This window comes from Juglans regia, chromosome 9 (genome assembly GCF_001411555.2).
Source record: "Juglans regia cultivar Chandler chromosome 9, Walnut 2.0, whole genome shotgun sequence".
NCBI classification, from domain to species: domain Eukaryota; kingdom Viridiplantae; phylum Streptophyta; class Magnoliopsida; order Fagales; family Juglandaceae; genus Juglans; species Juglans regia.
Genome location: NC_049909.1, coordinates 18,876,142 through 18,901,820, shown reverse-complemented (window position 1 = coordinate 18,901,820; position 25,679 = coordinate 18,876,142). Strand labels below are relative to the sequence as shown.

Sequence of the window (25,679 nt, the reverse complement as noted above, 5' to 3'; positions counted from 1 at the left end):
GACTTGTGTGTAACAAAACTCGATGCAATTTATAAGCCACGACCCAAAGAAGGGAGACGTAAATTGGGTGCATATGGTAATCTAAACGCTTAAGACTCCATTTGGATTACAAGATCCTCTCATCTCATCTCAATTTCAATATCCAAACATCACAACATAAATATTTTTCAATTTCAAATTTTTAATTTTTTTATCTAATCATTACAACTTTTCTAAACTTTCAAATAAAATATAAAAAATAATTTTCAATTTTTTTAAATTTCAAAATAAAAGTTATATTATAACAATATTTTAATTTTATAATATTTTATTCAATTTTCTCTTTCTCATTTTTTAAAATTTCTTAAAATATCTTATTTATAAATTATTTTATTACTATTTATAAATTATTTTATTATTATTTATAGATTATTTCATTTCATCTCACTTGAGACTTAGATTGATGTTTTTACATGTCAAAAGTAGCTAACTTTCCTTTGTTAAAATATTACAAGTTCCAATCAAAGCTCAATTGTCATATTTGCACTATTTGGTTGGATACCCAAAGTTCAACTTATGGATGGATGGCCATTACTTTTATTTATTTTTAAATAAAAATAAATTATTTAGAGAACTTTTAAAAGATCCGAAGAAGTGAGAAGTGGTCGTCCACAAGAATTAAACTGTAATAACTTCTTTTTATGGGTTTTATATATGAATAATCCCTGACGAATCGCCATTCATATGGCACAAAACAGAAAGTAGCTTACGCAAGACTAGGAGTAGGATGGCGAATAAAACACCCAAAGACAAGCAAGATTATAGTACGTGTTTCCAGTTTCTTAGGAAACTCTTATCTCTCTCTCTCTCTCAGAACGAGTGAGACCCACAAATTAAACCGTCGACTCCACAGCTTCTGTCTGGACGGGTGAAAGATGAAGACGCCGCGGAAGGTCTCCTTAAAAATCAAATGCCAATGCCAAAACATTAACGGCAACCAAAGCAAGGAAAGCAACAAAAACAACTGCATCAGAGAGGACAACAACAATACGAGGAGCTTTTACGAGCTTTCCGTGCCTTTCATCCTCTCGCTTTGGTGTCTTGTCTTCTTGTTCTACTTTCACCTTGGCCATGTCAATGGCATAGGCAATGGAGGTTAAAATCCTCGTTTTTTTTTTTCAGTTTTCGTTGATTTTTTTCTTTTTTTAGTTTAATTGGTGTGGATTAGGAGTAACTTCCTTCTTTTCCATTAATTATTCGCTAACTTCTCTGTTTGGTTGCCAAGAAAACGGAACAAAATAGTTGAAACCTTTATAACTGGTGTTTTCCCCCTATGATAATGAAGAATCAATCTAAGATCGCCAAACAAACGTCCTAGGCTTCGTAGAATTAATTCGCTTGTTAATAACTGCTCCTAGATTTAGTTCAGTTAATTAGCCTGGTAATTATGCAAGTTTAGTTTAATAAGTACTTCAAAATTTTGTGCCCTTGCCTATTCTTCAGATCAATAAAAATTTGTTTGTTGCTTGAGTAAAACAAAGTTCCATTTTGCCTTTCTTTTCCTGTCCTGCAGTTTTCTGCATTTTTTAGTTTTCGGGAAGACATTTAGAATAAATAGAACTTGGAATCTTAAAACGGGTGGGCTTGGATATGATGTACTGCCATTAGAACAAAGTTAAAAGAAAATGTGAACTCAGGACCACCAATTCTGATGCATGATAAACTACCGATCTAAGCTTAAGCTGATAGAAAAATATAATTTAATAAATTTATCAAATATTCTAGTAGTTGCCATCGTTTGGAAATGATCTTTTTTTCCCGTTTGAATATAAAGAAAATTAGATGTAAAGTGATTAAACTGGATGATCTTTGATAGTTGAATGTTGGGGCTGAACCATTTATTTATTTCGCCATATTGATTTAAGTTAATGTGCTTCAGGCAATTCATATATCACAAACAGAAGCAATACCCACGCAGACGAGATATTTTTAGAGGGTAATAAGTCAACTAGCTGTAATAATTCCAGTGTTCATCGCAGCTCTATGAATCCGAACCGTTCACTTCCAGAGACAAATAGAGTAGGAGTAGTTTGGAGCTTTTTCGGTAACGATGCTTTAGCGTGTGAAGTAGAACACCAAGAACGACAGGAAACAGAAAAAGCTATTCAAGCAGAACAACTTCCAAGTGGGAGAACTCCTAATCCCACCTATCTCAATCTTGATGAGTTCCGAAACATAACAAGGCAAGAAAAAGACAGAGCCTCGCCTAGCGGACTTGTTAACATCACCCACCGGCTTGAACTTGACGGAACAGCATACAACTATGCCTCTGCATCTAAGGGTGCAAAGGTGGTGGCTCATAATAAGGAAGCAAAAGGAGCCAGTAACATTTTGGGGAAGGATCATGACCAGTACTTGAGAAATCCTTGTTCTGTGGCAGATAAGTTTGTGGTGATGGAACTTGCAGAAGAGACTCTGGTTGATACTGTCAAAATTGCAAACTTTGAACATCATTCTTCAAATTTCAAGGAGTTTGGTTTATCTTGCAGTTTAAGCTATCCAACTGATACCTGGTCCCCTTTGGGAACTTTTGTTGCTGCTAATGTCAAGCATGCACAATGCTTTAAGTTACCTGAACCTAAATGGGTGAGGTACTTGAAGTTAAATTTACGTAGTCATTATGGGTCAGAGTTTTACTGCACACTGAGTGTTGTAGAGGTGTACGGTGTTGATGCAATTGATCGGATGCTTGAAGATCTCATCGTGGCTTATGCAGAACAGGCTCCCAGCAAATTGCCAGAGCCTAATTCAACCACAATGCCTTCTTTAAAACCAGAAGTTGGTCCAGTTAACAAGAAAGGAGAGGGTGAAGTTCAAAATGACACTGAGACTGGTGTAGGGACAGGGAGCAGCAATAATGCCCAAAAGCTCAAAGTGGATACAACAAAAACTTTGGGTATTTTGAACGGTATTCCTGATCCTGTAATAGAAGTTAGACAACAGTCAAATGGTAGAATACCTGGAGACACTGTCCTGAAGATTTTGATGCAGAAGGTGAGGTCACTTGAGTCAAACTTATCTGTGCTGGAGGAGTATATCAAAGAATTGAATCGGAGACAAGGGAATGTTCTACCTGAGCTTGAAAAAGAGCTATCGAGTATATCATCGCTCCTGGATAAAAGCAGAAGAGAGATCAAAGATCTGTTGGGGTGGAAGGAGAGCATGGTATTGTCTGGCTGCTCTCTCTCTCTCTCATCTCTCTCCCTATAAGTAGCTTTCCGCATCCACCTAATTGTTTGGCATCCTTCCCTTCTGCAGGAAAAAGGAATTACTGACCTTCAGTTGTGGAAAGCTCTTGTCTCATCTCAAGTGTATGAATTGGTCAGAGAAAATAACAAGCTAAGGTTGGGAATCGTTTACTTTTTCCTATTTACCTTCTTTATTCCTTATGATCCTATCTGGAGGCTGCAAACAGTTATTGGTTCTAGTTGTTTGCTCCTTTGTCTTCTTCTTTTCAAATCTTTATTAAGAATGGGTTAATCACTTGATGAAATGCTTTTCCTTTCCATAATTCTGCAAGTGTTCAATCGACAACCCACTCCTTAGATGAGACTGAGTATCTAAAGTGGCAAACATCTCATGTATCTCGATCATAATAATGCTGAGATAAAGCAATAATTGCTATGCTTTCCAATGTCAGTGAAATGACTGCTTACTGCATCAGGATTCTTTAGTATTCAACTAGACTGATTTGCAAAACCTTTACCATTCCTGTTATCATACTGACTGTAATTGGTAGGTTTGAATGACAATTGAAACAAGTCCTTTCTTGCAATAATATTTCATCTACACTTTTTTTATGACGAGGAATTCTAGAGACTGTGTAACTGCAACATGTCTTTAACCCAGTTTAAACCCTTGACCGTATAATGCATCCTCGTCACACGGATCATATAAATCATTGGCTTTTTCACTGATGGGACGTAACTCCTAGAAATTGTATGCACCCAGGGAACCTTAAACCTGAGGGAGCATACCAACAAGATCAATGCCCTTACCACTTGAGCCAACCCTTAGAAGTTATATTTTGTCTACCCTTTTAACTTACTGATATAGCATGTTTTTCCTTATTTTCTTTTCATTTATTTTCCATTTCTTGCACTTCCTGTGTCTGACACTCTTTTTTCTCTTTTCCTTTATTACCACAGGTTAGATATTGAAAAGGTTGCTAGTGATCAAGCAAATTCGGAAAGTAGAGAGCTTGCTGTGCTTGCAGGGAGTCTTTTGTTTTTGTGCTTTGCAATTCTCAAGCTAATTTCAACAAAAATCTTCACATTTTTTGGAGCCCGCCAGTCTGATAAGGAGTGCCAGACAAGTAGAGGTTGGGTTTTGATACTTGTTAGCAGTTGTATGACAATATTCATCACCTTGATCTATAGTTAGTCTCTCATTTTTGCAGCTCTAGTAAAACGAGATTATTGGCGTTTAGGTCTCTTTGTAATTATAGCTTATGTTTAAAGGAGACTGGTCTTGAGGAACAGCTCAAGTTGCTTTCTTGGAATGAACTTTACCAAACTGTATACATGCTGAAACTGGTACCCCTACCTTTATTTGCCTATTCACAGTCCATGCATGTTGGTAACCGAAAGTAAACAAATCATGATTTATTTTTGGAATTGGCACAAAATGCCAGTAATATATAACTAACTACATTCAACCTTGGATGCTGTTCGCTATGTCACATTGTTTCTGTTCCTTAAAACTTGCGAAAATGAAACCATAGACAGAGTTTGGTCTCCAAACTTGAAAGAAGTTTCCAAAAGACTGAAAGAACATCATCAAAGGCGTGGGAATAAGGCAGGATTCTGGTTCATGCACTACCTCTACAGCAAACTCAACAATCAGAACCATTGCAATCTTCATTAAAAAGAAATACTTGTAGCATCTGGGGGATGACTGATCATCTTGGGTTACCATCTAAAAGTCACAAACAGTGGACCCAAAAAGGGGGAGTGATTGATATGATCAAACCTGGCCTTGCGTGTGTGCTTTCGACTTCAATAATTTTTTTTTCTTTTTTCTTTTCCTTCTTGGAAAAACAGATGGTTAATTTGTTTCTACAATTGGAAAACACAATGACAAGACATTGCCAACCCAACATCGTACAAGCGTGAGCAAGGTTGTTTGCTTGTAGTGTTGCATAAACGATAAGATCATTATTGTTTTTATCATTAATAATAACCTCAAAGTTACATTTAATTTACTTTCTTCATACCATCCATGCCATAACTTTTTGTCACTCCATGAATCTTGCCAAGATATCGACTTGAAATTAATTTGTTGTGGGGGGCTGTTTTCCAATTGGAGATGTTGTATAACTGATGCAATGTGCACCATTTTCATCTCAATAGTATCAGGTACAATGTTTTTTTCAAATTTGAAGATTTTAATTAGGAGTGACGAATGAAGTAGGCTCTACAATTTTTATTATTTATTTAGTGTTATTCGGAATATTTATACAAACAACAATAAATATTATAGAATCCACATCATATATTTATTAAATTTAAACAATAACTTGGAAAATTACGTTGATTTTATCTATCACATCACATTTGGGCTTTAAGTTTGTATTTTAACTAAAGCTAGAAGATCAATTTTAGCTATAAAAATATCCTATAAAAATAAATTCACAAACTATGTAGGTTGATGTAATACGTTAAATTTTAAAGATAATTTTATTGTAAAGTAAATTTAACTAATCATATAAAACTATGACAGTTTATAGCCACTTTAGAAGGATTTTTTGATCTCTTTACAGCTGTAGCACTTCTAAATTTAGCATGTATTTCGCAAATGCAATCCAATAAATGCAATTAGTTGTTAGAGCACTAGCAGTCTAGCATTGGACTAGCCAAATGCTAAGAAAATCCAAAATATAGCTAAGTTTTAAATAAATGGTCTGCATTGGACTAACTAAAATTTTTTAGTTTAGATTTTGAGTTACAGTAATTCTAAAAGAATTTTCAAAGTTGGAGTCATTATTCACCCATCAAACCTATATTTTATTCATAAATAATCAACAAGACTTTATTAAATTCTTTTTAAAACTTTCAATAGTAAACAAGAAATATTATGTCCCATTTTTCATAAAATATTTTTTGTAAACAAGGTAATATTTATGTTGGATAATTAGGTTGATATAAAAAATAGTTAAGAACCAATAATTTTAAGTAAAAATTAAATTATTAATTAATATATGGAGTATATTTGTAAAATATAAAAAAAAATTATTATTAAAATATATAATATAATAATATTATTTTAATTTTGAGATTAATAATTTAATATAAATTAATATTTTTAATAGTTTTAATTTTAACCGAAACCTCAACTTTTAACTGAGTTTGAGAGTTAGACCATTGCGATGCTGACAGGTTTGGGAGGTGAGATGAGATAAAATCATCTCATCTTATTTTATCATTACACATTTTTTAAATCTCTATATAAAATATAATAAATAATTTAATTTTTTCAAATCTCAATTCATATTTTTTAAATCTTAAAACAATAATAATATTAAAATATAATATTTTAAACTCTCAAATAAAATATAAAATTTTCATCTGGCCCACCAAACCTGTCACTATCCTTGTGACACGTTGCAATGTAGGTTATGGAAAATGCTACATGCCCCGCTGGGGGCTCCCACTGGGTTGTAGCATTTTGTTATGTGTTTTTTTTATATAGATATTTTTAATAATTTTAAATATTTTAAAAAATAAAATAAATATTATAATATTATTAAAAAATATTTTTTTAATTACGAAATAGAATAAAAAATAATATTTAATGATTTTTTTTACTTTCTAATTAAGGAAGTGTTTTTTTAATGATATTTTAAATTTATTTTATTTTTTAAAAATATTTAAAAGTGTAAAAAAAATCTATATAAAAAATAAATTAAAAAAATATACATAGAAAAGTATATGCAAGCCCAATGGGAGCCCCCAATAGGGGTTGTAGCATGATCATTTTAAATATTTTAAAAAAAATCATAATATTATTAAAAAATATTTTTTTATAATTTTTTATTTTACTTCATAATTAAGAAAGTATTTTTTAATATATATTTTTTTACTTTTGATTAAGAAGATATTTTTTTAATGATATTTTAAATTTATTTTATTTTTCTTAAATATTAAAAAATTTATATAAAAAATTATTTAAACAAAATACATATAAAATAATATTATAGTCCCGACGGAGACTGTAGCATCACCCGTAGGCTATTGAGAGACAAAACGAACTAGACCCAGCACTAACAAAATTACGTGCGTGTGCTCTAAATTACTACGAGTACTAATGTATTTAAGAGGGTTATCATAACTCATCTCAATTCATCTCATTTTATCATTATAATTTTTTTAAATTTTTACATAAAATATAATAAATAATTCAATTTTTTTAAATCTCAAAATAATTTTTTTAAATTTTCACACCAAATATAATAAATAATTTAACTTTTATTCTACTATTCACAAATCATTTCAACCATCTCAACTTATCTCTAAATCAAAACCTCTTCTTAATCTTTGAGAGGCGCGAAATTACAAAATTGTCCATAAAAATAAAAAGACGAAAAACCAGAACAGTAAAATGAGTACACGTTCCATCTCTGAGAAGTTTGCGTTTCTGGGGTCAGATACGACGACGCACAGACAATCCAACCACCACCTCCACCGTCTTCTTCCTCCTCTGCAAAATCTATTTTAGGGTTTCAGAAAACCACCGGAACCCGAATATACGCCTCTCGAAAGAAATAAAGAGAAATCTCGTACTTTCTTCTCAGACGACGGCGTACCGCTGCATATCTACTTTAGGGTTTCATGTCCTTCGTAGCTTTCATGACTTATGAATGGAGATTGCCTCTAGTCTCATTACCTTCCTCTCGTTCCAACCGTTCCTTGTGGCCGCAATAGTCACCGTGCTCTGTCTGCTACTCGCTCTCCTTGCCGTCCGATCAGTGCGGTTCCCCTATTTGGAGACCCCCCAATCAGACGGGGTGGACTCCGTTGCGTCTGCGAAGAAGGTTTGCAATTGCGTTTGCTCGTGTAACGGTGGTTTTGGGGCTCCCGATTCGGAAGCTACGGTTGCGCCGTACGTGAACGGCGGGACAGCTAGTATGGTGGAGAAGGCTTCGTCGGTGGCGGTGGCGGAGAGACTGACGGGCGCGTCGATGATGGAGCAGCTGGTGCCGGAAATTACCACGCACGCGCTGAGCTACTTGGACTTTCCGAGCCTGTGCCGCCTCTCGATGACCAATTCGCTCATGCGCAAGGCCGCCAACGACGACAATGCGTGGAAAGCGCTTTATCACAAAGTAATTATATGCACTTATATATCGAGAGTTTTGTATCGGATTTGAAGTAATTACGCATTTTGCTGATGATTGTTGGTTGCTGAGGAGTATAGGGGATTCAGACAAGCAATTTTTCGTCCTCAATTGGGTTGAAAATAGCTAAAATCATGTTAGAAACAAATGGAAAATTGAACACTAAAATTACAACTTTTGGTTGTGATTAATGTGGATTGGGTTTTTGATATAATCTGAAACGTGCTATGGATGAGTTTTGGGTATTCGCAAATCGCAACCTGGAGGGAAATATCCCTTTAGATCACTCCATCTTGATTACCAATGACTCTGTTAGTGCATTTTTGTCAGCATACTTCTAAATTACTGAGTGTTGAATAATGGGATTTTCGTTGGTAATTGCTAGGTTTTTATTTCTTTGCATGTCATGATTGCAATCTGATTTGCGTTTGCCCATTTCTATGACGTTGACATGTCATCTGCTGCTTATGTAGAATCACTTTCTGGAGGATCTCTCAACTGATATTTCTGTCTCTCAATTTCATTTTTAGGACTTTACATTAGAACAAGATAGCGTGACGCCTGCCAATGGGTGGAAGGCTTACTATGCGGCTACAAGAGCCATTGTGACTATTAATGCCGATTTCTTCAGCATCATCAAAGAAAGGTCTCTTCCAGCAATGAGTCACTTTTGGCTAAACGCAGATTATGTAAAGTGTGTTCACGCCTCAGGAGAACTGTTTTCAGGGTATGACTTTTAGACTTGCTTGCAGAGACATGCTTAAGATGCTTTATTCCTGCTGATAGAAAATATAGTTTCGTATGCGTGTCTCTGTTAAGTTCATCCATGATATGGCTGTTTTTCGTATACTTTTGACCACTATTTTTTTTTATTTTTGACCTGTTTATGCAGCTAGCCTATATGCTCTTAATAGGTTCAGAGTTTTTGTGGTGCGCTTGCATAGTGTCTGTCTTGGTATGGAAGATATTGACCAGACATGAACATTGTACCACCTTTCAATAATGCTAGTTTGTGGTTCCATAATTGTGTGCAAAACCCATTCACTTTCTTATGCCACCCACACACATGTATGTACTTGTCCTCGGCTGGTTTGATTGTTTTTTCTAAGGGCAGAAAGAGACTAGATATCACTAACATAGTCTTTGTTTGTGGATTGCTCAAAGTTTCAAACTGCACTATAGCTTGTCGCATGTAGCAGTTAGGACAGTATTCTACTTGGCCCAGGACTGCCTGGCTCTGATTGAATATGATGCTTAAATTTAGCCGAGAATTGGCATGGTGTTTATGTAGGGATTTGGCTCAGTGGGTGAGAAAGTACCGTTGCACATTTGCTTTATTTACCAAACTGAGCATATTGCCCTTGTATTGAATCATATAGACATACATGTTGGAGGGGATAAAATATCCCAGGCCCATAATGGGTTTCAAGGCCCAGCCCAATGGGGGATCTCATCAGGAAGGAAGCGAGAAAGGAAAAAGGAAGGGACAAAAGGCTGAGAAGGGGAAAGATGTCAGGAGAAAAAATGAAGATGTGACATAAAGCAAGGGAGGGGCAAAGGATAAAGGGGGACGGTAAAACAATTTGGGGGGACTGGAACTTCTTCGGCTTTTTCAACCTCACGACAAGGACACTGGCGACAACATTTTTCCACTAAAAGATAGAACTCTGATCTTCATTGTACAGTGAGGATGAGAGACTATGAGAGACTGTAAAACAAGCATATTATAGTGGATTCTCCCCCCCTAAACATCTTGTGGACGTAGGTATTATGCCGAATCACGTAAATCTGAGTGTCTCCCTCTCTTTTATTTTCCCTACATATTTACTTTCCATTCACTATCATTGATGTACGCACTGATGAAAGCCCGAATAGTCTCATCTGGCCGGGAATTACTCTTTCTCCCCTTCCGACCTATTGGGCTATTTTTAGCCTTCAACACGTGTTTAATTATTCATGCATTATCTAGTAGAATGTATGCGCTTAGATACATGTGCATACGTAACCTCTCAGGCATGCACATAGATGCACATGTATATAGATACTTTTGTATGTACATGTATAAATTTATGCATATTCAATGCTAGTTGGGATTATTGCTGTCCCTTTTCTTAGTTTTATTCATCTGCAAAATGGTACCCTTAGACCTTTAGTATGTCCAACATTTGGTTTATTGATGAATTTAACACAAGTTGATCTGTAGTTTCTAAATAGAAAGGTCAATTTAGAGCATTATCACTAGCTCGAGTCAGTTCAGATCATTTTCCTATCATTTTGGATTGTGGGGTATGCACAGGGGATGTCGGTATTTCAAGTTTGAAAACATGTGGCTTTTAGCGGATGGGTTTGTAGAGAGGGTGCATGCTTGGTGGTCTTCATATCAGTTTATTGGTACTCCAAGTTATATTCTGGCAGGCAAGTTGAAAGCACTGAAACAAGACTTGAAGAAGTGGAATTTGGAGGTTTTTAGTCATATTGACAACCAGAAGACTACATTGTTGGAGGAATTGCAAGATTTAGAGGATAAAGAGTTTTTGGGAGATAATTCGAAGGAGGTGTTGTTGAGGAAGAGCACGGTTATGACAAATTTGGAGAGGGTTTTGTTGTCAGAAGAGATTTCATGGCATCAAAAATCTAGGGCTCTTTGGTTGAAAGAAGGTGATAGGTGTACAAAGTTCTTTTACAAAGTGGCTAACTCACATCGGCGCAACAATGCTATCGAATAACCTCAATCTGGTTCTCAGGTGATATCTTCTCCTCCCGAGCTAGAAAACCATATAGTATAGTATTACGAGACCCTTCTCACAGAATGGTTCCTTGGAGGCTGAAGCTTGACGCTTCGCACTTTGAGGCAATTGATTCGCAGAGTGTGAGTGTTCTAGAGAGACCTTTTGACGAAGAAGAGATTTACAAGGTCATATCGGGCATGACTAAGGATAAAGAGCCGGGGCCGGATGGTTTTTCGATGGGTTTTTTTCAAACTTGCTGGGACACTGTGAAAGGGGATTTTATGCAAGTTTTCAGTGAATTTCACTCTTTTCAAAAGTTTGAAAAATCCCTTAATGTGACCTTTATTGCTCTCATTCCCAAGAAACACGGGGCTGTGACTATTGAAGACTTTCGGCCTATAAGTCTGGTGAGTAGCATTTATAAGATTATCTCAAGGGTTCTTGCTAACCTGCTTAGGCTGGTGTTGGATCATATTATCTCCAAGTCCCAGAATGCTTTTATTCGTGGTAGACAAATTCTGGATTCAGTACTCATTGCAAATAAGTGTTTGGATTACAGAATACGGGAGGGAGGTTCAGGTGTTCTGTGCAAGCTTGACATGGAGAAGGCATATAATCATGTGAATTGAGAATTTCTCCTATACCTGCTTGAGAGAGGTGGTTTTGGGGATCAGTGGATTGCATGGATGCGTCGTTGTAGTTCAATTGTCCCTTTCTCAGTTCTGGTTAATGGCACACCTGCTAGTTTTTTTTATAGTTCCCGAGGATTGCGGCATGGAGATCCTTTATCTCCTCTTCTATTTGTTATAGTTTTGGAGGCTTTAAGTAGGATGGTGCAAGCTGTTATTGGGGGAGGGTTCTTATCGGGTTTTCAGGTGGGCAATGTTGCTGGTGGCCCTATTATCATTTCACACCTTCTTTTTGCATATGATACGTTAGTTTTTTGTTAAGCAAATAGGAGCCAAATCCAATCTTTACGAGCATTGTTACTCTGCTTTGAAGCAGTGTCAGGGTTAAAGGTGAATCTGGGCAAGTCTGAGATGGTTCCTGTGGGGGCGGTCTCAAATATCCTCAGTTTAGCAAGACTTCTAGATTGTAAAGTGTCCTCTTTCCCTATGAAATATCTGAGCCTTTCGCTGGGAGCAACTTTCAAGAATAGAGTTATATGGGATGAGGTAGTGGAGAAGATAGATAAAAGGTTGGCTGGCTGGAAACGAATGTATCTATCAAAAGGGGGTCGTTTCACTCTAATCAAGAGTACTCTCACTAACCTCTCCACTTATTTTTTATCTTTGTTTCCTATGCCTATATGGGTGGTGAACAGAATGGAGAAACTCTTTAGGTTGCTCTTATGGGGAGGTATGGGAGAAGAGAAGAAATTTCATTTGGTTAGATGGAAGACTGTTTGTGCCTCAGTTGTGAACAAGGGGTTGGGGGTGTATAACTTGAGAATTTTTAATAAAGCATTATAGGGAAAATGGCTTTGAAGATATCATTTGGAGGGGGGTTCATTGTGGAAGGATATTATTGATGCTAGATATGGTGTCGATTGGGGTGGTTGGTGCTCCAAAGAAGTAAGAGGGAGGTATGGTGTGGGTTTATGGAAGTATATAAGGAAGGGATGACCATGTTTTGCAAATCAAATTCGCTTTGTAGTTGGCGAGGGCATTCGTATCAGATTTTGGAGAGACGTGTGGTGTGGAGACCAAGCTTTGGAAAGGGTTTTTCCGGCCTTATACCGTATTGCAGTGAATAGGGAGGCTTCAATGGCAGACATGCGTTTATTTTCTCATGGTGCGCACCAGTGGAATATTCTTTTTAATAGGGATTTACATTATTGGGAATTACCTATTGTTTCAGAATTTTACAGCGTACTATATTCCGCAGAGTTTCCTATGGCATAGGGAGATAGTTTGAAGTGGAGGTCTAATAACCATAAGATATGTACAGTTAAGGCTTATTATGGCATCTTGACAACACAACTTGATTTTACGCCGTTTCCCTGGAAGATTATTTGGAGGTCTCATGTGCCTTCTAAAGTAGCTTTTTTTGTTTGGAGTGCCGCTCTAGGGAAGATATTGATTACGGACAACTTGAGAAAGAGAGGATGTGTACTATTGGATTGGTGCTACATGTGCTAGAAGAATGGAGAATCTATGGACCATCTCTTATTACACTGTGAGGTAACAAGGGTGTTGTGAGATGAGATCTTTCTAAGGGTTGATGTTGCTTGGGTTATGCCTATGAGGGTGGTGGATTTGTTGGGTTGTTGGTCAAAGATGCTAGGCTGCCATCAAGTGGCAGCAGTGTGGAAGATGATTTCGTTGTGTATTATGTGGTGCACTTGGACGGAAATGAGTGCGTGTTGCTTCAAAGATAAGGAATGTACATTGCCTGAGCTGAAGAATTTTTTTCTCCACACTCTAATGTGTTGCTTTTCCACTATTGTTTTACATGGGAATAGTGTTCAGGATTTCCTGTCTTTAATTTATCGTTCTTAGAATGTAATTAGGAGTTCTTAGGTATACTTCCTGTGTACAAAGGCTATGGCCTATGCCTATTTCATTCATATATATAATATCTATCTTTTATCCAAAAATAAAAAAAATAAAAATAAAAAATATAGAGCATTATGACAGTTTTGGATAATCTGCTATATGTTTGCTTGGTTTGAAATCTTGAGGTTTTTTAGCCCTGCTTCTTGAAGATTTCTGATGGGCATTTTAATTTCCAAAGTCTTAAAAACTTTATATTTAGTGATTCTTGATATATTTATTGAAACTGGGATGGAAGAGAGTTGTTCTTTAAAAGCAGGTTGATTTCTTTTAATGGCGGAAATATCTAAACTGCAGCAGCACTGGTTCAATCTTTTGACCTTTATGTCCTGATGCACTGTAAATGTCAGTGTTGCTTCCAACAGAGAAAGACACTGTTTGATTGAAATTAAAGTAGAGCTGTTGGGCTTGCAGTGATTTTGAGATTTTGTCTGATCTGTATTTTTGGTTTGCCTTTTCATGTTTGATTGAAATTAAAGTAGAGCTGAATCATCTTTGTTCCCTCGTTCAGGTATAATGCTGTAATACAGAGTTGGCAGCTTGCATTCAATTGGGATCACGGGTTCAACTTTCAAGTTCGGGATGTGCGGGCTCGGGTTCTGACAGACACGGCTTGGGTTACCATGAAAACGTATGTTGACATCGATTCTGGGCCATTCAACGTAACTAATGTGTTCGAGTTGCATAATGGGAGGTGGTATATGGTGCATCATCACAGTTCTGTGCTGACGGTTGATGGTGAGGTGGAGGAACCAATTGTGCATGCATAATAGAAGAAAAAGAAGAGATGATACCAATGAGATATCTAACACTAGTCACAAAAAAATAGTGGTGGTATTTGTTAGCTGGAGCAACTTGGTTGAAATTCCACTATGATTTCTTTGGATTATCCTTTCTCAGTTGCCAACCTCAGTTTTGGCCCTTTCGTGATTAAGAAAAGAAAGGTCTCCTTTATTTTTTGTCTACACTTTTTTCTAGATCATTTGCATAGGAATGAGCACGAAAAGCTTGAAGGGATTAAATTACAAAAATTAGTTCCAAATAACTTATTGTTCAACCCCCAGAAGAGAGCGGATTCAGGGATATTGATATTGTAATTGCAAGAAAGTATTGGACGGATGAAGGAATTATACTACAGCAGTGTTCCATTTTGTTTGGCGAATGAAGGTTTTGTTTGGGTGGCAGCAAATAACTTCGTTCTTGCCTCCTGTAAACATGCCTATATTCCTCTGCTTTCTAGTTTGCGCAATGCATTTTCTTTCTGCTACCTATTTGTTCCCGAAAGAATTCATTCAACCCTGTCCAGTCAATCAGGCATGCCTTCGTTTTGTGGACGAATCCGTCGCGACCTTCTAGGCTTATTGGAGTGTTACTTTAAATTGATTGTAAATTGTAATCTCCATCGAGCTTTCGTTGTTTATAAATGAAATTTTAGTTAAAATACACTAATCGGCAATGGAAATGGATGGATACAGAGATGATACATAGAATTCTTTGTTTGTGGACTCTTTTACACTAATTCCACTAAGTCTATGTTTGTTAGCTTAGATTATCTCGTACTACTTCATTATTATTTTACTATTATTCATAAACTATTTCACTATCATTTACAGATAATCTGAAAGGAATTTATTATACATCAACCATTATTCATTCACACTCTATGCCTTAATTTTTTCATAGGGTATGGAGGTATTTTTTATAGAGTATGTGAGTATTTTTTATAGGGTGTGGGATGGTGAATAGTGGCTGATAAAAAAAAATTTCCATATCAAATTGTACCTAAGGTGATATGTGCGAGATGGATGCTTAAAACTTTATTATGATAGATTGTAAATCAGTTTAAGAGCATGAAGGTTCCATGGTCTAGTGGTCAGGACATTGGACTCTGAATCCAGTAACCCGAGTTCAAATCTCGGTGGAACCTTTTCCTTTAGCTTTTCATCGTTTTTTTTTTTTTTTTTTAAGTTGGCCCTTTTGTTTTCCTGTTTTCACAGCACAGGCACTACTACGAGGGGCTATATCATAAATACAAGATAATATGGTGGCAAACTTATGAAGCTCAAACATCTACTGAAAACTCTCTCTCTCTGGGCTTTCGTTTCGAAGAGAAACGAAGTTAGTGGTTATCATCTTATCCTCACCCGCTTCACTGAGAGAGGGAGAGCAAGGGAGGGAGAGAGAATGGGAGTATACCTAGTCTCAGTTCCAGCACCTCATCATCAGAGCTTAGTCTCCCAACCTCCTCCTTTCATTAGCAGCAGTAGCGCATGGTTGCATGGCTTAACAACGACTCCCTTTCGATACCCTTCTAAGCTCACCATCCCTCACTGCTCTTCTTCAACTTCTTCTGCTATTGTAGAAGAGGGCCCTCCTCCTCCACCAACTCATGCACTTCCTGACCAGTCAGAGTTTCTCACTAATGACGCTGACAAACTCCCTCCGAGGTACCACCATTTTCTTCTCTTCACTTCTAGCCTACCCAGATAAAAATGTCGATTCATTTACGAAATCTGAATCGTCGTTCAATTACCTGTTCTAGAGGGGTAAAGTAAAACAAAACATGAAAGTAAAGATTTTGGTGCTTGGCTATGAATACTCATTTTATCTAGGCCCAGGTATTTCTCAACAAAATTGACTATTCACACATGAATGGAGGAGTTTCAAAATTTACTAGAGGCTATTGTCAAGTGCATTTTGGCTATTCAGACTTCATAAGAAAATTGTCCAATTCGGCGGTGTAATTGAAAAGGGAATTCAACGGATGAGGTTCTTCTTAAATCACCAACTCAAACGCGCTTAAGCTCATATGAAGACTTGAATCTAATCATTGAATTACTATTTCAACAGTTCTTGAGGTAGGAAGAATTGGGTAGTGATTTTGAGTTCAAGGGGCTAAAAGATTGGGGGGACCGCCACTTTTCATGGTCACTCCTTATGCATCAGACGTATAGCAACTTATGCGTAGGGGGTGGTTATTGTTATGTGAGCTTGGTTTGGATGCTTGGTGTCGCTTGGTGTTAGATGTACTTTTTTATAGTCATGCGATAGGTTTCGGGTAGTCAGGGTTGTGCAACAGCATGATCAAATTAGGTTTTATTTTTCAGTATCCAGGTTTGAGTATGAACGGATGAACTCTTTCATGTTACTGATTGATGCTCTGGAAAGCATTCCACATAGAGAAACTCCACCGAGTCTATAGGTTTCTCCTACAGAAACTGGTCATATTTTTTACTCTCCTATTCATGTCTTTAACGAGTATTTTGGATAACATAATTTCTTTTCTTATGCTAGCCTACAACGTAAGCATTTGATTTTGATAGGCAAGGGAACTGTTTTGCCTTGACATTTGTGAGGCTAGTGAGGTTTCTCTATATTGATCTTATTTGGTTTTGATATAACTCTGAGTATTAACTTTTTAAATTAGTGAAATCACTTACATGTTTGATGGCTGGCAATCTGAATGAAATAAATAAATAAAAGGTTCAATTCAAGAGCTGTTAACAAACAAAGTTTTCTACAGGGGTTGTAAGGGCTGTGGGAGAGAGGAAATGGAGAAGGGATGCAACGGTGAGGGTAGGATTCAAGGTGGGATTGCAACAATTCCAGGCTTTGGCTGGTGGCCAATAAAGGCTTACAGACCTTGCCCTGGATTTTTGGCATCTGGTGGTAGATATAGGCGACAAGGGCAAAGCATGGATGAGGTTGCCTTTGGAAGGGGGGAGAGAAGGACTAGCAGTGAGGTTCAGTCAAGGTAAAACTTGGTACTTTTTCTCCCTTTTTATTCTGTTTCCTACTCTCACATGAATCCGTCTCCTAGTTTCTTGTGCAATGCCTTATTGTATTACAAATTACTAATACTAGATCCACATGCATGACAGTTATTTGAAGGTGTTAGTATATAAGTTTTTTTTTTTTCTTTTTTTTCCCCAAAATGATCTGATTGGTAGAGAATACAATGTTAAAAAAAATGCCACTTCTCTTCCACCTTAAATAAGAACCCCAATCAGATGAAATGAATCCATTGTATAATTCAATCGAAATCCATGCACTTGCATTGCCAATCCTAATGTTGGCATTATAATATTAGTTGAATAATAGTTTTGGCTTAGTCTACACAGAGATATGGTTCAGTCATATGCTATACATCATACCTAAATTAAGAATCTCTGCACATATAATCCTTCCTGGCTTATAGCAGGTTTTTCTTTACCAGTAACATATCAGCTAGAAGATTTTAGCATTTATATTTGCAACCTATATATATTGATCTTAAGGAGACTTCTTGATGTATATCAAATTAGTAAGAACAAAGATGGCGGATTTTCTACGTATACCCGTCCTGGATAGCTCTCATGTTGGACATTTATCAAATGTTTTAATTGGTTGCTGTAATAGACCTGTCTGTCGCCAGTTATCATGTTTACCTTTAATTTTCAGACAAGTGCTTTATGCCACCTTTTGGGCTTTAAAGAATTAACAAATAGTCTAGTCATATTTAATCCTATGTTACTCAACTCTTGCAGCAAGGAAAGCAAAGGAAGGTCCAAGGAGATTTAAGAAGTAACATTGTATTGCAAGGGATCTTGATTAAGAGAAAGGGGAGACTTTAGTATCATATATTGCTACTTGAAAGATAAAGGAAGAGGGAACTGAAGATAGAAAAAGAACAATTTCTAATCTCTTTTTTCTTTCATCCCAACATATCAAGATATTTGAATGAAATTAGGTGCATCTGTTCTACAAAGCCTACGATTCAGTATTCTGTATTGGATTTTGATGGGGGACGTTCAATATAGGTGCTTGATATGAAAGGTTCTTTACTTCATTTTTCTGAGTTTGTCAGCTCAACCACGTTATAAATTCGTCTTCTAAGGCTGAGAATTTGATGTTTGTTTTCTTCCCATTTGACCAAGTTTGAATTCTCTCTTTGTCATCTCATTAACTTTAGTACAACCACCATCAAACCATAGTTTACATTGACAAACACTTTCGGATGCTCATTCTCTCACCATTAGTTCCTGGTGTTCAACATACAAGACTGGTCAACAATGACCGAGTAATTGTAAAGAGTCTAGTTCAACTTCATCTTATTCTCCTTGCTGTGTGTTGAGGAATAATCATACATTGACTGTGGACAAGGTATTGGGCATGTTTATAAGCAATGAGCAATCCTCTCTTATACAACTGGTTTTATGAGATGAGTTAGGCCCATGAATTTCATCATGGTATCAGAGCCTGCCATAGGACGAATGTGGGCCTACACTACTTACCCCGTGACAAGGACCAGAAAAAATACTGGCCTGCACGTGAGGGAGGGTGTTGAGGAATAATCCCACATTGACTGTAGACAAGGTCTTGGGCATGTTTATAAGCAATGAGCAATCCTCTCTTATACAACCGGTTTTATGAGATGAGTTAGGCCCATGAATTTCATCACTGTGCAATGAGATTGAAGTCTTTTTAATTGTTGTACCAATGAGATCACCACATACCGAGTGGAGTTTAGCATAGCATGAATTTTGGGAGAGCCTATGCCAGTACCAAGCCCTTTTTTCCTTTTTTTTTTTCTTTTTTTATTAGCACCATTACCCTCATAATTGACACCTCAATTCAAGTTTGTGCAGGTACTCTGTTCAATGCAAGTGTCCCCTCCCCCTAAATCTGTTGATAATATTTCTCAACATGATGTTATTTTAGTTGTAGTTTGCGATTTGATGCTGGTAAGGTCGCATAGGCTTTATGTTAGTAACTTTATTTTATTCTCTCTTAGAAAATTATTTCTATGAGAAATTCAAGCATGCCTACAAATTTCCTAGAAACTGTTTATGGAGAACAACACATGGACCCAGAAAAAAATTAGAGGAAACACAAACAGTTGAAGATTGATGGCCTCTTTTTATTTTTCTTCTTAATTTTTGGAGGATTTGTGCACAAAATAAAGTAACACTAAAGAACACGCCAATGATGAAACTAAATTAGACTACAGAAAAACTGAAAGGTATATGCACCTGTGCTGAATTAAAATAGAGTTTTACTACGTACATTCACTTTTACGTACTCATTGCGCATTTTACTGATTTGATTGGTCAAAACAGTTATTTTATATTAAAAAAAGTGGCACAGCTAATCATATTAGTAGAGGGCACAAAAATGAATGCACATAGAGTTTTTAATTCAAATAATGTGATATTGGATCTCAAATTGAAGGCAGGTGGTGAAAGCATGCGCGTGCATGCACACAGACAACAATTAACATGTCTGCGTGGGTGGGTGTTTTTGTTTGGAAAACAAAAATGTTTTTTTTTTTTTTAACATTTTTATAGGCAGACAAGGTTAGTCATACTAAGCGATAATGAAAGTGTTTTATTTTATCTTGTTATTATAATTTTTTTAAATTCTTATATAAAATATAAAAAATAATTTAATTTTTTTAAATTTTAAAATAATAATATTAAAAAAATTATTATAATAATATTTTATTTAACTTTTAACTTTCATTTAAAATCATCTCATTTCATCTCACTATCAAAACTACAACTTAATGAATCGCCATTTCAAAAAGTTTAGCTTGAAATCAAGGTCAAGACTTGGACTTTTATGTTCAGGTCTTGAATGAATCAAGTTACTAATGTGCAAGGTTTACAAGAGCTCGTACGTACAAGAATGAATAAAACTTGTTAACATATAAATTAAATGATAAAATTTACATATTTTTAAAAGGTTAAACTCTTAGAATAAGCAGTAATAAAATTAACTTTGTTGTGAATGCATATTTAAGATTTAGGCCCAGTTTGGAAGTTGAATTGAATTAAGATCAATTCAGTTCAATCTAATTTTAAGTTGATTCTAACATTCAAACACTCAACTCTCAAATTATTAAATTTATATCAACTCAAGACCTCTTTACACGTGAGATCCACAACCTTTTATAGCTCAATACTTCTTTACACGTAGGATCTACAACATTTTTCAACTTTTCATAAATATATCTAAACTCATTTTAGAGCATTGACATTTGACTAGTCCAATGTCAATGCATATTCATACTTTGACTAGGCATGAGTAAAATTATCTACATTGGACTAGCCAAAACTACTAAAACTCAACATATGTGTTACAGTAAATTAAGCTCTATAGTCATCTTTGGATAGACACTATTCACTCACCAAAGTAAGATTTTAATCAATTTTAGCAACCATTATATTTTAATCTTATATCAGGTGAGCAAATTTTGAAGTTTTTGACTCATCATACATTATATACATGCATGTTACTTTCCATGCCCTTCTTGTAATATCTTACATCCATTTCAAAAATCTATACGTTATTTTAGTGTCTATATTATCTAATTATTTTAAAGTCTATATTATCCATTTCAATTTTGATAAATAGTCCGTTATTTTCTACCTCATTCTATTTCATTTTTCAACAGTATGTAATATATTTTGTCCAAATTTTGTGGCATCTGGTGGTTGAATCCAGTTTGAAGAAATATATGAAGTGTATTTGTAAAATATTAAAAAAAAATTAAGATATTATTAAAATATATAATATTATATTATTATTTTGATTTTACGATAGTTAGTCCAATGTAGATTCATCTAACCAAAGATTAATGCCATAGCTAAAACTTGAAGTTCTAGCCAAAATTTGGATTTGGCAATGGTTAGTGCTCTTAACACCCAAACACAATTAAATTTAGAAAAATGATAGTTGCAGTTGTAAGTGTTCAAGCACCACGCAATTACTTTTAAAAAAGTGAACAAATACGAGATCCACATGAAAAGAAAATTAATTGTTTAATAGTAGATCTTACTCTTTTTCAAAGCGACTACATGAGACTTGTGCACTCCACGACTGTATGAAGCATTACTCTTAAACTCATATTAAGTGGGCTCTACAAAATTCATTCCACCATTTTAATTTATTATTATTCATAAAGAATTCAACTCAGTTCAGCATCTAAACTGTCTTATTCTTGTGTTTTTAAGCCATGTTCTTGATGTCGATACACTGAACCTATGGGTAAAACGGTGTATTAGATACCTATTGGATTAGAATAGAGTCTATCATAGACAAGTTGTACAAACCCTAGGCAAGAAATTCTAACATGGGTCTGCTTCTCAAATGTCGTTTCCTCCCAATTATTTAATTTGCCAACCTACCTCTTATTCTGCTCCTCCCCCTTTCGATCATTTCAATTTCTCTACCCCTCTTGAACAAACATGTCCCAACGGTCCAGTTTCACATGGCGCCGACCTAAGTTTTTGAAAAAATGGGCACCCATAATCTGTCTCTTCTGACACCTCCCCCCCACCGTCTGTCCCCTATTTCTTTGCTCAGATTCCAATGCCACAGGCCCACAGCTTTAAATACATATCCCAACTTGGATTTCTGAGCTAGAAGGTTTGGAGTTTTTGGCAATGGGGAATTGCACTCTCAAAGGGGTCACTGGGGACTGTCACAACTCTATCAGGATTCTGACTGATTTCGGGGTTGTACTACAATTTAGAGGCCCTATTACAGCTTGGGAAATTCTTAACGAACACCTCGGGTATGGAATATTCCGGCAGGGTCAAGCATCATCATCGGTGCGGGACCTCGAGCGCCTAACCGGAGGCCGATTGTACTATATACTTCCAGTTGTTAAGGAGGAGAATGTGTTATGCAGCAGTAAGGACACTGAACAAGTGCAAAACAGAAGGGCCATTGAGGAATTGGAGGCCGAGTGGTTGAATGTGATTGAGTTAGCCAAAAAATCTCTAGGGGCAGCATCCGATGCTATCGAGGATTTGGCAAACGGTTCGACAATGGAGGTGCTGCCATCAGCCGGAGATGGAGTTTGGAGAGTGAAGTTGGTGATAGACACAAAACAATGGGAGGAAATCTTGTCTGAGCAAGTGAATACTGAGGCTTTGATCGAGAGAATAAGGATGGCTGCAAGCTCAGCTAGCCTAACACCAAAGAGAACAAAGGGTGCTGCTTGGGGAATGGGTTTGAAGCCAACACTTTCCAATCTCTTCAAAATGCCATCTTGATCATGGAAAGTAAAAGGGCAATTTCATTCGGCTCATTTTCTTTTGGTATTAGTTATGTTTTCAAGTACCTTGTTTTGTAGTATTGTACATATTGTAATGAAAATGAATGTGCCCTACGGCTGTGGATGACAAAAGGGGAACACTTTTTTAATATTTTTATTTCATGTTCTATTTATCACCATGAATACTTAGTATTTTTGTAGAAAAATGTTATTTATCATCTTTTTAATCATCATTTTATGATGTTGCGTGACATGATTGAAGAACTATCTATCAATGTTTTTTTATTGGTAAATCATTTGATGTCATATCAGATGATATTAAATAAAAATCGTAAGGGTATTTAAACCTTCGACGAATAAAAGGAAAAATCATAAAATAATTATTAGAACAAATGCTTTTATGTGATATTATTCAAATACCCAACATTATCCATTGATCAAGTCCAGCATATCAGGGGTTTCCCGTACCTGGAATGGAACACCACCCAATCTTGTAGATTGTGGTTGGTTTATTGAGTTGATTAATTTTGTTGAGCAATTAACCCTTTTTAATTTCAAAGCTTGTTGGGTGTGTTTATTTGTTGAAATCAACTCAACCCATCTCATATCAATCATTGATGAGATCTACTACTTTTTTAACTTCACATAAAATAAAATAAAATAAAAAGAGTTAAATTCATCTCAAACTATTTCATACATTCAAATATATATATCAAACTATTTATATTCAAACACATTTTAATGAGATTTATAAAACATTGCTATTTATAAATAAACTCAGATCATCTAAGATCACCTCAACATCAAAACTTAGCCTTAACCTACTGGTTTGGACCTTTCTCTTTTCCCTATAGCTGCCAATTTGGCTTGATAAATAGGGGACGATTATCAAAGGAAGAAGTGAATTCAATAAATAAGAAGATGATCTAAAAGAGGCAAAAATTGAAAGTACATTTGAAATGTTATTAACTAAATGGAAACAGCACCTACCAATGATCTTAGGAATGAATGGTTTGCTCCTTCCACGGAGGATTATGAAAATTTATGTTTTCTGATTATTAATTTCTGTCAGACTTAGAAAAAGAAAAATGAACGGCATTGAAAATTAAATCTTTGTTTTCTATTCATTCTTCCTTTTTGCCTTTCAGTAAAAAATTATGTTTACCCACAAGTAAGCTCAAAGCTGTAATGCGTCCACAAGTCTCACTTTAATTAATAATTGCCTTTTTTTAATATTTGCCTTTGTAAATAGCTACAATCCTATTTAGATTTTTTTTTAAGCAAACAAATATTTTATTGAGAAACGGAAAGAGAGATACATGAGGAGGAGATGAGGTTTCTCAAAAAACACCACATTACAATAACCACAGCGTAAAAGTGAAAAAAAAAAATAGGGTCTGACAACCAAAAACTTGGTCCCCACCCATAGCCTGCAAAAGATGGCGCTATCTTAAATGATTGTTTATGCCACTACTAGAGTCGGTGGATATTGAAAGTATACTGCAGTTTGTTTTCTTGAAATATTTCTTGAAGAGACTCATATTCCCTTCCATAAGATCATCGATTAAAGAAAACGAAAACATAATAGGGAGAATGGCATTGAATGGACTAGACTACTGCGGATTGAGTCTCTTCACACTTGCCTGTGCACATGGTGATTGTGACGCATAGTTGCCAGATGGCGCAGGACGACCACGAACAGAACAAGCCGCGCGTGAGCCTCACGCGCAGATATGTTCACTGCATTTCCTCTTTGTTTCGATAGATCAGCGGGTGGGGGTTGCGTGGTGGGCCGCATGCAGGCCTTCGGTTGTCGGAGTGCGATAAATTTGACCAAAACCGAACCGATAGAAAGGAGAGACTAAAAACACTAGTTAGAAAACTTATACACAAACAGGAGCTGAAAAAAGAACAAAGAGGAGGATGGAAGCTAAGACTCCATCTTCATCTCCGATGGAAACACCGGTCGGAGAGGATGAGTAACTTTCTAGAGTGAAGAGAGAGTTTCGCTTTCTAAGAAAGGCATCTGAGGGATTATCCCTATTTAAAGGAAAATGCTCGGGCCACTTAAAGGTGGTCCTCAGATATTTTTTTTTATATTTTTTTATTTAATGATTAAAAAAATATTTTTTAATGAAGATGTATTTTTTGTTTTGTTTAGATATTTAAATATATAAAAAAATTGAAAACAGTGAGGGCAAATGAGGCATCGGGAGACTCTCTCGGGCAACACCCTCGGTGCCCGGTGGGTGTAGCGCCATCCCTATTTAAATTTACTAATGAATACCGTGTGTTTGAATTATTTACTAGTCGTCCTTTTTTGTTAAGCAATAAATACTCATTGAATAAAACAAAAACTTGGGATTGAGTTAGGTGCTGCCAGATGGAGGAAAGAATAAGAAATTTGAAATTAAGATCTATCATATTTTCATGGTACCATTTAATATTTATGTTTAGATGAGCATAAAAAAGTAATAAAAAATGAAATACCCGTCCAAAATTTTGAGAGTGGGTTGATCCCAATGATTTCAAATTACTTGTTCAAGGACGAGATTGTTGATCTTGCTTGAGGAGTAAAATATTAGAGATTTTTTTAGTAATTATATAAGATATGCAGATGGGTATATGAAAATTTGGATATGAATGCATCTCATCCACAACCTACCTTTAAAATATATCTTAACTCCACCCACCTTGGGAGTGGTCGAGTTATCCACCTCGGGAGTGGTCGAGTTATCCGCCTTTTCATTAATAGGATAGACAGATTTGGAGCTCAGGGTGGGTCCAGTTGATCCGACCCCACACCCCTATAGGAACTAAACTATAGTATTAGAAACTTTTATGCATCCTCAATTTAGGGCTTGTTTAGAAATAGATCTCATCTCAAAATTATCATCATATTTCATCTCATTTCATTTCCAAACATAATTCAAATACAAATATTTTCAAACTAATTATTACAACTTTCTTAAAATTTC

The 25,679-nt window shown here is 35.9% G+C and overlaps 4 protein-coding genes and 1 non-coding gene across 6 annotated transcripts; all 5 read left to right on the top strand.

The window, feature by feature from the left end:
* The first annotated feature begins 750 nt into the window (after positions 1-750).
* Positions 751-4,608, top strand: LOC108993731 (SUN domain-containing protein 5). Its single transcript, XM_018968741.2, has 4 exons — positions 751-1,134; positions 1,919-3,204; positions 3,298-3,383; positions 4,188-4,608. Exons 1-4 carry the CDS (start codon positions 915-917, stop codon positions 4,420-4,422), a joined length of 1,827 nt encoding a protein of 608 aa, XP_018824286.1. The 5' UTR covers positions 751-914; the 3' UTR covers positions 4,423-4,608.
* Positions 4,609-7,644: 3,036 nt separating this feature from the next.
* Positions 7,645-14,809, top strand: LOC108993799 (F-box protein SKIP8). The gene is made up of 3 exons (XM_018968831.2): positions 7,645-8,362; positions 8,905-9,101; positions 14,170-14,809. Exons 1-3 carry the CDS (start codon positions 7,898-7,900, stop codon positions 14,426-14,428), a joined length of 921 nt encoding a protein of 306 aa, XP_018824376.1. The 5' UTR covers positions 7,645-7,897; the 3' UTR covers positions 14,429-14,809.
* Positions 14,810-15,513: 704 nt separating this feature from the next.
* TRNAQ-CUG lies at positions 15,514-15,585 on the top strand. Its single transcript has one exon. It is a non-coding gene; the product is annotated as a tRNA-Gln (tRNA).
* Positions 15,586-15,739: 154 nt separating this feature from the next.
* LOC108993809 lies at positions 15,740-18,495 on the top strand. Of its 2 annotated transcripts, none has more exons than XM_018968845.2 (3): positions 15,740-16,105; positions 17,182-17,422; positions 18,185-18,495. In XM_018968845.2, exons 1-2 carry the CDS (start codon positions 15,843-15,845, stop codon positions 17,414-17,416), a joined length of 498 nt encoding a protein of 165 aa, XP_018824390.1. In that variant the 5' UTR covers positions 15,740-15,842; the 3' UTR covers positions 17,417-17,422; positions 18,185-18,495. The 2 variants fall into 2 exon arrangements, with proteins under 2 accessions (XP_018824390.1, XP_018824389.1); XM_018968844.2 differs by having other exon boundaries at positions 15,742-16,105; positions 17,182-17,412.
* A 3,589-nt stretch (positions 18,496-22,084) lies between these two features.
* LOC108993746 lies at positions 22,085-22,699 on the top strand. Its single transcript, XM_018968757.1, has one exon. It carries the CDS (start codon positions 22,085-22,087, stop codon positions 22,697-22,699), a length of 615 nt encoding a protein of 204 aa, XP_018824302.1.
* Positions 22,700-25,679: the final 2,980 nt, after the last annotated feature.